Source organism: Temnothorax americanus, unplaced genomic scaffold (assembly GCF_048541705.1).
Source record: "Temnothorax americanus isolate GAGA-0224 unplaced genomic scaffold, ASM4854170v1 Scaffold281, whole genome shotgun sequence".
Classification (NCBI taxonomy): Eukaryota; Metazoa; Arthropoda; class Insecta; order Hymenoptera; family Formicidae; genus Temnothorax; species Temnothorax americanus.
The window spans coordinates 20001-32814 of NW_027509423.1; the positions used below are offsets into that span (position 1 = coordinate 20001).

At 34.2% G+C, this 12814-nt stretch overlaps 2 protein-coding genes across 4 annotated transcripts in view; one reads left to right on the forward strand and one right to left on the reverse strand.

Moving 5' to 3' along the window:
* Positions 1-9323, forward strand: part of LOC143899728 (uncharacterized) — a 28035-nt gene extending 18712 nt beyond the window's left edge. Inside the window, exons 1-3 of one of the 2 annotated variants that reach the window (XM_077410249.1) lie at positions 7466-7505; positions 7641-7897; positions 8600-9323. In XM_077410249.1, the coding sequence (XP_077266375.1) occupies positions 7472-7505; positions 7641-7897; positions 8600-8851 (543 nt within the window). In that variant the 5' untranslated portion in view covers positions 7466-7471 and the 3' untranslated portion in view covers positions 8852-9323. Of the gene's footprint in view, positions 1-7465; positions 7506-7640; positions 7898-8599 lie in introns of those variants that run through there. The other variant, XM_077410248.1, reaches the window with a different exon arrangement.
* On the reverse strand, positions 5184-6048 carry LOC143899727 (18S rRNA (guanine-N(7))-methyltransferase-like). Of its 2 annotated transcripts, none has more exons than XR_013257581.1 (3): positions 5850-6048; positions 5470-5666; positions 5184-5287 (listed from the first exon to the last, which is right to left on the reverse strand). XR_013257581.1 is itself a non-coding variant. In XM_077410247.1 (3 exons), the coding sequence occupies exons 1-3, from the start codon at positions 6006-6008 to the stop codon at positions 5282-5284; spliced, it is 354 nt and encodes a 117-aa protein (XP_077266373.1). In that variant the 5' UTR covers positions 6009-6048; the 3' UTR covers positions 5184-5281. The 2 variants fall into 2 exon arrangements, 1 of the variants encoding a protein (XP_077266373.1); XM_077410247.1 differs by having other exon boundaries at positions 5858-6048.
* Positions 9324-12814: the final 3491 nt, after the last annotated feature.

Below are 12814 nucleotides of genomic sequence, written 5' to 3' on the forward strand. Positions count from 1 at the left end.
CTTGGCATTGTTTCGAGAGATACGTTTCGAGAGAATGGTTTAGATCGGTCATTACCTCTTGAAACATTGTCGAGACAGTTTGCGTCCGTTATCTGTGCGCTGTACCGTTCTACGATCAAGTATTATCTCTCGAAACAATGCCAAGATAACTTGCGTCTGTTGTCTACCGTTTTGTGCGCTATACCGTTCACGATTTCATTGTATCGCGCAACATATAATGAAGTACCAAATGCATCAGCATAGTCCTCCTAGCCTTCCAACTTGGGAGAGACTCAAGGTTGCTTGCCTATGGAGTAGCGCACACACACCGGAATGACCGCATGGAAAAAGGAACGTGCAACGTGCGAGTATACAATAGCCCAATGACCGCGTTACTATATAGTTTTTAATTTTACACGTTTTTAATTTATTGCGCTGAAGATGACCACAAAAAATGGTCGAAACGTTCGCGAATTTTTTATTTTATTTTTTATGTATTGACGATAAGAAAAATATATATAACTTGCGCCCTATTTACCGCGCCGGCTCTTACTTTATACTGCTGTTTAGCTATCGATATCTTAGTTGTTGATATGCCAGTTAAATTAAATGTCTGTGGCATTTTCACTAATTTATTATCCTGTGTGACGAGAACAAAATTAAATAAATGATAACTATTTCTTTCGTCAACGTTAATTCATTTCTAAATACTAGATTTCCTGCACAAAATTGGCATGTTTTTCCATATAACGGACCCCAATTTAAAAATGTATCCTTCAATAAATTATTAAGATTATAACTTTTCTTCTTCAAATTATTAATAGAAATTGGAACAACTATGTTATCAGTAATATTATCTTTTGTCGTATAACCACATGAGTTGCTAATGCACTTAGTAGTACGAGTAACTTGATGCCCGACCAAATTTTTTATGTAATTATATTTTGTGCAAATGGCAATAAGAAATTCAAGAGCGTCTCGTTTTGCTGGTTTTTCATCACCACGACTCGTAAAGCGCTCTCCTAAATCTGTCCGTATCGCATCAGCATTCAAATTAGGTAATCGTTTGTCATATTTATGCGCTAATATACTTAAATCATCTTTATCAACTTTAAGCAACACTTTCCTAAAAATACTTGACTGCAAGAAACATTGTATTACTGAGTTTGCGTAGCATGAAACTCCATCTTCATTTTGCAAAACAGGTATCGGCTCAACAGTACTTTTTCCAATTTGTTGATCTGACTCTTAACCGGCATTGATTATTTTCGACAATGTCCACGGAACATCTTTTACTTTTCGAAAACGTTTTTTCGAAATAGGAATCGTTTGTGCTTGCGGTAGAAATGTTCGTATTAGTCGATTATATTCGCTAATAGCTCTTTCACTTACTTTTACAGCTGAAGGATCAAAGTTAATTAAATGCAATCCATCCAAAAACGGTAGTCGGGATAACGCAACATATGACTGAGCACAACTAAATATAGAATTACCTATATCCATAACAGCGTTTTGCAAGGTTAATCCTTGACTTTTATGAATGGTTATGCCACAACTGAGAGTTATGGGAAATTGTTTTCTGATAACATATGCTTTCTCCATTACTTTAAACTTGACACTTACTCTTTCAATACAATACTCCAAACCAGACAGTAAAAGAAGTTTAATATTTTCTACACAATCGGTAGATATATCCCGCACAACAGAAATAACTGTAGCAATTGTACCATTTACCAGGCCCAAAGTGACATCAATATTGCGTCTTATCATAACTTTTGCTCCAATTTTAATTGTAATTTGTTTCAAAAGCCCAGCTGTATTGGTATCATCGTCTTCATTATCCGTCAATCGCTTTTGTACCTTTCGTTTAATATAATTATCACAGTCAAGCGTATCTTGAGCAATTAATAATATTTCTTTCGAAGCAATACGACTTAGCATCACACAGAACATCGCACAAATAACGAGTAGGCAGTAAACAAACAGTGTTAGGCGGCGAATTATCAAGATAATTACACAATTCGTATAATCTTTCATCGAAAGACTGACCTTTCAATGATATTCTTCTTTTCTCGAGAATCTCAGAATCAGAAGTTGTCAATAAACCAATACGAACTCTCGAGAGTAATTCACGATAAGCTGTATCTCCTTGCTGACGCATATTGATCGTCAATTCATCATATTGAAATTTTTGCCACAACCATTCCTCAGGAGTAGTCCCCACACTGCCAATATATTTATTAAATTCTGCTTTTGATAGTGGAACAAAGATAAAATTTTCACGTACAGGAGGTAATTGAAGCAGATCTCCAAATAAAAGAACATGCTTTTCACCAAAGAAATCGTCATCCATGGTATCAAATATTTGACATAGTCGTAAATGTATATACATGAAAGTTAAATTAGATATCATTGATATTTCATCAATTATAATAAGACTAACATCTTTAAGATCTGCTCGTAAAACTTTCAAAACGTGATCAGATAATAGTGTATACTTAGGAGACTGATCACCATGTTCAACAGGTAACTGCCATTGCCTGTGATTTGTTAAAGCATCGATATTAAACGCCGCTATACCAGTAGGTGCTGTTACAGCAGTATCTTTGTGGAGATTTTGTTTTATCCAGCATTTAATTGTTTTAATTAAGAAACTTTTACCAGTACCTCCTTCTCCGCTAACATATAATAGTAATTGTTTAAATTGTTCGTCATCCGGTGATATCTTTACGGCGTTGATGACTCTGTCAAATATTCTTCTTTGATCTGCGTTCAGATTTGAAATTATTTCAGATACATTGATTTCCTGATTTAATTTGTCACCAAGATCCTTAAAATCTTGCATCGCTTCACCAGCCTCAATATTTTAAACACCTATTGGATTATTGGGATCATCTTGAGACTCATGCTGTTTTTCCAAATTATCTAAATATTGTTCAACTAATTGCTTCGCAGTTTCAAATGCTTTTTGCACTTCCTCTAATTTTTCATGATATTGCAATGCTTCCGTAAGATATAACTTTTCCTTGTGAAATGCTTCTGTATATGTATCACATCCGTCTTTAAGATCTTCTATTTTCCGCCACGGTTTAAACATGAGCAGTAATGAAAAGAAATAATTTTCCGGCTGCGTATTGACATTATATTTATAGTGATTAATAAGACATCCACGCTGTCGCCGTTTTAGATAATAACCATTCTCCATCGTGTAGTATTCAATATTTTTACCTCGTGGTTTATTTTTCAAAATATCATACCACTGTACAAACTCATATAAAAACATAGATTCCAATTCTTTCGGTCTCCATGGATAATGTTCATCTATTATAGATGGACAAAATATATTTGTAGAATCTCCGTTAAGAGCTTCAATTTCCTTATAAGTTTTAACTTTTCTACGTCGTATCTGATTAACATCTAACCATTTTATAGTCGTTTTTGAATCAGGCAACGGCTGACGGACATACATATGGATCATTTCCATAGACTTTTACAAAGTTGTTCAGATTATAGACCTGTCGGAATACAATTGCCTGATATGATTCAACCTGTATCACAAGATAAAAAACACATTCAAATATTGTGTAGCTCGTCACATTGGGTGTGTTGTTATTATGATACAAAAAATATATTTGTATATGATTCTTCACATAATAAAACATTGTGTAAAGATCATGAGCGATTCTTGGAAAAATTATTTCCAGCACATGACTTTAAAAAACATCCCGTCAAATTTCCATAATGTGCAACGTCAACCGAACTGTAGCGATTGTGGTGTTTTTGCTATAGCTTTTGCTACTTCATTGTTATTCAATATTAAACCTGACAAAGTAAAGTATGAATATAAGTTTATGCGTTCACATTTGGTACAAATTTTGGAAAATAATGTTATGGAACATTTTCCTCAGGATTTGCAAAGTGCTAATCCTCAAAAGGTACTTCCATTAGCAGTGATAAGAGATAGAGAGGCTAAAGCGACTGCTCAACGTATGAAAAGACATTTTAAAAGTAATTGCGCTAAAGAATGTCGGGCAGAAAAACAGGATTTAGAAAATCGCGCTACAAAGCAGCAACGATGCAAACAGAATTTACCAAATAATCGTGCTCAAGATTCACAATGTGCTATTTCTTAAAGAGTACTTCCATTAGCGATAATAAAAGCGACAGAAACTGAAGCAATTGCTAAAAGTGCAAAGACACATTCTGAAAGTAATTATGCTACAGAATCTCGTGCAGAGCAGCAGGATTTAAACAATCGCGCTATTATAAAGCAATCCAAACAGAATTTAAAAAAGAGAGTAATTTTAAAACGTAAAGAAAAAAATATAATTATTCGAGGCAAATGGATTACGGACGCTCATATGGATCATTTCCATACACTTTTGCGAAGTTGTTCAGATTATGAACCTGTCGGAACATGGCGAATTCAATTGCCTCAATTTATTCAACGTATACCAGAAGATAGAAAACATATACAAATATTGCACAGTTCGTCAGTTCCGTTCAATTGTGGAGATCCAAAACTTAGAGATAGAACTGGACATTGGGTATGTAATAATAATAATAAATATCTTCTCGTTATATATAAAAAATTTAATTCATTTTATATGTATTTAATTCATAAAATTTCTTATACAATTTTATTATTTTACAGTTCGCAGACCAAGAGGCAGAGCCGCGGGGATACGACGCCAAGAATAAAGGTTCATGGCCTTCTCATATAAATTGTCATCACCCAATTACCATTGGGGTAGACGAGGCAGAGGCAGACGTTGAGAGCAACAGGATTTAATTTTTGTCTCTATATAATCTCTATATAATGTCTCTATATAATGTCTCTATATAATCTCTATATATAATAATGTCTCTACATAATCTATATATATATATATATATATATATATATATATATATATAATCAAATCCTCTTGATTCAAAACGATCTTGATTACTTTTATTAATTTGTATGTAGCTGTTTTGAGAAATTAGTTGTTTCGACGCTCTCAGGTTGTACAGATAATTTATCCTCGAGAAAGTCGAATAGGGATATTTTTCCGCTGCTTGGTTTACTGTCCTCGGTTTTTTTCCCCGTTTTTACGCGACTCTCGTGGTTCGCGAGTGGCGTTACTGCAATAAAATTATAATTCAATTAATAATTACGATAAGTGTATGAAAAAGAAAAATAATAATAAATTCTCTTACTTATATCTGCTGTCGGTCTTTTGCAGGCTTCTCAGTGCTTTATCCACGTTATTTCTATCTCCCAAAATTAAGTCACCATCTAATTCTCTTTCATCAACAGCTACGTCTAAAAATAAAATAATGTATCAATATGATATTATGGCTACGGTCAACGTGACACTACAAATGCTTCGAAGCATTCCTCTTCTCTTTTCTTTCAATGAAGAAAGAAGGAGAAGAAGAACGCTCCAGAGCATTTGTATTACGTTGACCGTAGCCTATATATCGAGATATATATATATCAACAACCTGTTCACCGTTCTCTGGATAGAATTGTAACACTGCTCTTGCGCTTCTTGACAGACATGCATACAACGTTGATAAGAAACGATATAAACGTTTTGTAGGATTGTGCAAAGTTTGCTTGCATAACACAACCACAAGCGCAGAAATACTGACAGCCCCATCAAACGTACCAGCTTTAAATGGCAATCCTTGACCTATATCTAAAAATAAAATAATGTATTAATATGATATTATGGCTACGGTCAACGTGACACTACAAATGCTTCGAAGCATTCCTCTTCTCTTTTCTTTCAATGAAGAAAGAAGGAGAAGAAGAACGCTCCAGAGCATTTGTATCATGTTGACCGTAGCCTATATATCAAGATATATATAATATCAACAACCTGTTCACCGTTCTCTGGATAGAATTGTAACACTGCTCTTGCGCTTCTTGACAGACATGCATACAACGTTGATAAGAAACGATATAAACGTTTTGTAGGATTGTGCAAAGTTTTGCTTGCATAGCACAACCACAAGCGCAGAAATACTGACAGCCCCATCAAACGTACCAGCTTTAAATGGCAATCCTTGACCTATATATCCACAACCTGTTCACCGTTCTCTGGATAGAATTGTAACACTGCTCTTGCGCTTCTTGACAGACATACATACAACGTTGATAAGAAACGATATAAACGTTTTGTAGGATTGTGCAAAGTTTTGCTTGCATAGCACAACCACAAGCGCAGAAATACTGACAGCCCCATCAAACGTACCAGCTTTAAATGGCAATCCTTGACCTATATCTCCCAAAATTAAGTCACCATCTAATTCTCTTTCATCAACAGCTACGTCTAAAAATATAATAATGTATTAATATGATATTATGGCTACGGTCAACGTGACACTACAAATGCTTCGAAGCATTCCTCTTTTCTTTTCTTTTAATGAAGAAAGAAGGAGAAGAAAAACGCTCCAGAGCATTTGTATCACGTTGACCGTAGCCTATATATCAAGATATATATATATATATCTTTCAGCAACGTGCACAACTTTATTTGAGGTTATAATTGGGTACAACATTCATCGCACAATACTTTTATAATTGCAAATCGGAAACGTACCTCGAGTTGAGCTCTTCTGCGATCAACGAAGTCGGGATCGAACGTGTCAGTCGTCACTTTCTGCCAAGCGTAGAGAACCTTCTTTTCCGGCAGCGATAGTAACACGATGGGTGCGTTCAACCGATACTCCGCTAGCCTAGCAATCGTGAGCAGTCGCTCGTTTCCTCTCCTTTTAATCCATTGGGTCAAAGGAGAGGAAACGAGCGAAAACGAGCGACTGCTCACGATTGCTAAGCTAGCGGAGTATCGGCTGAACGCACCCAATGTAGGGATACGAAATCTTTAGATAAGCACGAAGCAATTCAATTCAGTATATCGCCGGCTCGATTACGGTGTTACTGCCGTTTCGCGTACGCGCGTATGCGCGAGTTGTCGCACCTTACCTCGCGACGCGTAATAAAGAGTCACACGATCAGTCTCGCTCCGCGCGTACTACCGTATCTCTCGATCGATCGAGATAGGTTAACTGATCAGATGATGAACTGACTGACAGGATAGCGCTCTAAACGAACTGCACTGCACTGCGACACTAACGCCGCTAGCCGCCAGTGTCGAAAAAGTGAAAGTGACGTTCTCTGTTTGTTACATGTATGTTATAAAGAAGAGCGGTCGACGTAGACGACGACGACGTATCTTAATAAAAAATTTTTACATTTGGACTTTACGTCGCAATATCTCCGCTCGTAGGGCACGTAGCAGAATATTATAAGAGAAACCCCCCCCCCCCTAATTGGACTCCAAGCTATCGATCAAGCCTACTTAGAACTTGATCCGTTCACTCGTTATCGAGATCTCAACATCTCGGGTACTTGCAACCCGTCGCGTCGCGTAAAAGAGTCACGGTCGGTCTCGCTCCGCGTGTACTTGGCGCGAGACAGTACCGTGTCTCTTGATACGTGATGGAGTCGAAAGAAATGAAAAATGTAATGAAAGGTACCCCGAAAATTACCAGTATCGAGAAAATAAAACCTCATAAAATTTTATTTAATAGAGACTTTCTGAATAACACTCAGAAAAATGATATATTTGATATACAAAATCAGAATAATGATTTTTTGAATTCCACAGAATTCGAGGATAAATTGAAAGTAATGACCGAAAGTTACGAGGAAAAATTGAAAGAGGCCGAAAGGAAATCGAAAGAAGAAATGGAAGAAAAACTTAAAGAAATGAATAATCTGATAAAATACACTCGAGCAGAGTATGATGGTTTAGTAGAATATGGTAATCAAACCAAAAACTTCATGAGAGAAAAATTGGATGAAGTAAAAATGAAAGACACTCGAACGAGCTCTCTTCCAAACATGCCCGGAAGATCCACAACCGTAAGTGATTCAAATTCGAAAGTACAAAGCTTAGATAGTAATTCAGAAATCAACAATGTAAATTCTTTAATTTTGAATGAAATAGATAAACGATTTAAAGAACGGGAAAATATTGCGAAAGATTTCTTAAAATCTAGAAATACCAAATTGCATAGATATTATAAATTAAATACACATACACGATTTGAATATTTCTTAGATTTCTTTAAATCTGAATTACGCTCTCTCAATCTATTACACATTATTGATGAAAGCAATGAAAACGAAAATACGAGATCGAATGTTAGCGGAAGTGTTCTAAAACAACAAAAATATGATGTTCGCAAAAGATTAATCGGACATTTAGAAATGAATTATTATTCGAGCGAAATTCAGGAACCGAAAGAAATATTGGAAAAACTTAAAACACTGAAATTAAATAAAGCAAATTTAACTACTATGAGTCTGCGGGAAAAATTATATAGTATTAAATACAATCCGGGAAAGGAAAAGGCTTCAGCTTTCTGGAATCGATTTGAAGATATAGTTAGAATGTATAATAGCTTGCCGAAAGTAAAACCTTTGACCGATGATGGAGTAAGAGATTCGTTCTACAATGCAATATCGAAAGCTTTACCGGATGTTAAAAACCTGAATTTCCTAAATATGCATCAGCAGAACAAACCGCTGTCTTATGAAAGTCTTAAAAATTTTATAATACAGAAAGAAAGTGAGTCCGGAAGAACGCAAGCGTCCGGAAGTGCCATGGTGACCACGACCAAAAGTGTTTTAATTGCGACGAGTTTGGACATTTGGGACGTGACTGTCCAAGACAAGGGACGAACATCAAAATGTGTTATGAATGCAGACAGTTCGTGGCACATAGAGCTGCTCAATGTCCAAAGAGGTTGGCAAATTCAAAAGAAAAAAGGTACAAAAATAAAAATTATACTACTCGCACACTTAACTCTTTAGGAGCCTGTATACATAATTATGTACCCACACTTAAGAACTCTAAGGAAGCAATGTCCAAGTTTCAACTTGCACACTTAAGAACTCTAAGAAAGCAATGTGCAAGTTTCTACTTGCACACTTAAGAACTCTAAGGAAGCAATGTGCAAGTTTCAACTTGCACACTTAATAACTATGAGGAAGCAATGTGCAAGTTTCAACTTGCACACTTAATAACTATGAGGAAGCAATGTGCAAGTTTCTACTTGCACACTTTTTTTATTCCCATAAATATTTATGACGTCGAGAAAGTAGAGACGATCTAATATATACATTTGTTTCTTCATTCTTTTCTACCTCTATTTCATATATAATTCATTAAAATTTGGTTGATCAGATCTAGTTTTATTATAAAGCTTCTATATATGTACGAATTCTCAGAAATGAAAGCTGAATTGTTTATTATATTTTTGGCAATTCACGATTGTACTTTAGGTTTAATATAAAGTAGATGTGAAAATGCAATGAGTGTGTATCATTCTGTATGTATTATATTCTTTAAATTTAAGTTTTTATTCCTCTGGAAAAGGCAGTAATTTTTTTTCTTTAATAATCTTTAGACAATGCCTACGCATCTTTAGCATATCTGTTGAATATTTTATAATAGATGGATTTTCTCCCCTTGCTATTGATATAGCAAATGCTGCTGCAAATATACCACACGATGCTAGGTCCGGTTGCTTTGTAACTTTTTCAAATATTACATTATTCTGAGTTAAATTAGGATATCGTTTTTTAATGTATCTTTGTTCAACTAATGTTAGATTGTCATAAGAGTGCGTTTCAAAATACAAACTGTCATATATATGAAGTTTTACACCGTCATAATAAATACAATGCCAGTGGTTGCCAGCTTGACAACCTCCAACAATCTGAACATCCGGGGTAAAGATTGGATTAACCCAATGTAAACCAGTAATAAATAATACATCAACACGATTAAATTAAGTATTATTTTCTATTATTTTCATAATTTCATTTAAAGGTCTATCATCTAGCCACGAATATTTGTTTAGCACATTTTCTTCTAAAGTTTGTGGAGGTGGATTAATTTCTACTGTATCTGCTACTGTTATACTTTCTTTGTTATCTTTCCTAAATGTCTCATTAGTTTGTTCAGATATTACGTTGAATAAATGTTCTTCTAAATTTTTGTTCTTGTTATAAGAATTTTCTTCTTTCAATTTTTCCACCATTTTTACACTTGATATTAGTTTCTCGGTCTGCTCGTTTAATCCGATAAAAATAGGTTTATGATCTGAGAAATAAGTTTTGTATACCCCCGCATTATAATTTAATATTTCCTCCGATATAAATATTACATCTATCTGCGTATTAAAGTTTGTAGTTGACACTTGAGTACTAATTGCACGTTTAAATTGTAATTTATTTAAATGTTTTTCTAAAAATCCTCCTTTTTTATACGAGTCGTAATTAAAATCACCTATTATAATTTTTTTTTTACTAATATATTTGCTTAAAATATTATCTAGTTCGTGTATAAACATAGTTCGAGGTACGGATGGTGATTTATAACCGGTAATGATCTCCACCTCATTTATGTTCATGCGTATCAAGTCAATATGACGCTGTTGTCCATTTATAGTTTCATCTTTTTGTATATGTTTTTCAATAAATCCGTTAAGTTCCTTTCTAATAAAACATATTATTCCTTTTGGTAAACGTTTATCATAGTTGTCTGTTCGGAAAATAATATTAAATCCTTCAAATGTCAAATTGTCTGTTGTGATTGTCTGTTGTGATTGTTTGTGTTTCTGCAAAAATTAATAAATCTGCTTGCTGATACCATTTATCGCAAGATATATTATTCAAATTTTTATTCAGTGACCGTACGTTCTGGTAAATAATTTTTATTTGGTTTCCTTTTATAATTTTGGAATACGACAATTTAAGACACTTCTCTTCTTTTAGACGTTTTATTTCTAATTCTAATAAATTATTTGTTGATGGTTTTTTGGGTGATGTAAAACTTTCAAGAATATATAAATCAGATAATTTTGTTACTCTACTCAGTGCTACGTACAACATTGGCCTCGTCATACGGCAATTGTTCCTAAAATCAACACATACTTTTTCGTACGTTTGACCTTGGCTTTTATGGATTGTTATAGCTTCAGCAGGTGTAATTGGAAATTGTTCCCTTACGATTTGATATCCCATTCTTTCATTGACGTTCAATACGACAGAGAGCGGTGATAGCGGAACTAAACACATTTCCATATAATTTTCAGTCATATACTTTATATATGGTCTTCGTTGTTCTACGCCAATTTTATCATTATTGAAATCAAGCCATATTTTAATTGGTTCATTTGTATCTGGTTTAAATGTTATATTTTTCAATATACCACAAGCTCCGTTAACTAGGCCTTCTTCTACAGCTATATTAGTAATTATCATGTATTTGATACCTATTTTTAATATAACTTTGAAAGCCAAGCCACCACATTCTGTTCTCTTTTTGTTTTTTAAGGACGTTAGTAATTTATTTCTTAATTTACTACTGACCTTTCCTCAAATTGTGTCTTTTGCTATAGATTCATAAGCTGTACCATCTTGTAAATCGATTTTTAATTTATTAAAACTATCAACAGAGTATGTGATTATCAGCATATAATCTAATTGCATCTTTTGGAATGTATTCGTCTGTCGTTTCTCTTGACCTAATTAGAGCAATATCATTTTCACACATTGTTCCTTTTGCAAGGTTGTTAAGAGCCTCAACAAACGTTTTATCCTCTTTTTGTCTCATTATTTCTGTTAACTGAAAGAATTCAAAATCATTCCATAAAGCATTTTCTGAAAATACGCTTAACATGCTAGATTTCGGACAAAGATATATTGAAGTATCCATAACCGGCGGTAATTGATAAAGATCCCCGACCACCAGTACAGAAACTCCACCAAAGCTTTTATCACGTCCCATAATTTGTCTTAATCTTGTATCCACTCGACTAAACATTGTACTACCTACCATAGATATTTCGTCTATAATTAATAATTTTAATTCTATTAAATTCTCACAAATAGTATTTGCCACATCTGCTGACAATTCTGGCATTTGCCCTCCGTACTGTGTTATTGGTAAAGCAAAAGCAGTGTGTAACGTTACACCACCTATTAGAAATGCTGCTTTTCCTGAAGGAGCACATAATAATATTTTGACCGAATTGTTTTTTTCTCCAGGCATTTCGTAGAAATAATCCAATAATAACTGATAAATCGCGTTAATGACTGTGCTTTTTCCAACTCTTGCAGATCCGCTGATGAACAGTTTAATTGGTAAATTACCAGTTTTGAAACAATGTAAAACGTGTATTGTGATTTCCCTCTGTTTGTCGTTTAATTTTTGAAGAATACTCATCATTTCCTCTTTGGTTGATTTAGGTGGATTACTTATTTTTCGTTTATTGTTCTTCGAACAATCTGCTACACCTGTTTGACCGAATATATCTATCTCTTGCTCTTTCGGAATTTTTGTATTCATGAAAGATTCTACCTCTTCATCTTCTACATTTTGTTGATCTCGCTGTGCGTCAGCCAACGCATTATCAAGTTCTGCATCTCCTATTACTGCAAACTTTATTCTGTTTTTTTTTCAATTAAATGAATATTTTTTTTATAAAGTGTTTCACAATTTTGTCTCTCCACATCATCTGTTTCATTTTTCCAAGGTAGAAACAACAAAACCTGTTCTCTGAAATAATTATATCGGTCTTCTTGTAATTTGTAACGACGAAATCTAATAATTTTCTGTTTTTGTCGTTCTCTAATTTCAATATTCTCATTATATTCATTCTCACTATCACTTTGGTATTTATTCCTTTTTTCATCATAATTCGCTGCGAATTCGGCAAGACAAATATCAGCCATTTTTTTGTAATTCCGAATCTCGTATTTTTCAAT

What these genes read in the sequence shown, in the direction of transcription:
- LOC143899727 (XM_077410247.1), bottom strand. Translation starts at nt 6,008, where the DNA reads ATGGGGCTGTCAGTATTTCTGCGCTTGTGGTTGTGCTATGCAAGCAAA. An exon ending in ACAATTCTATCCAGAGAACG is followed by an intron (nt 5,667 to 5,857) that starts GTGAACAGGTTG and finishes TTTTATTTTTAG; the next exon opens with ATATAGGTCAAGGATTGCCA.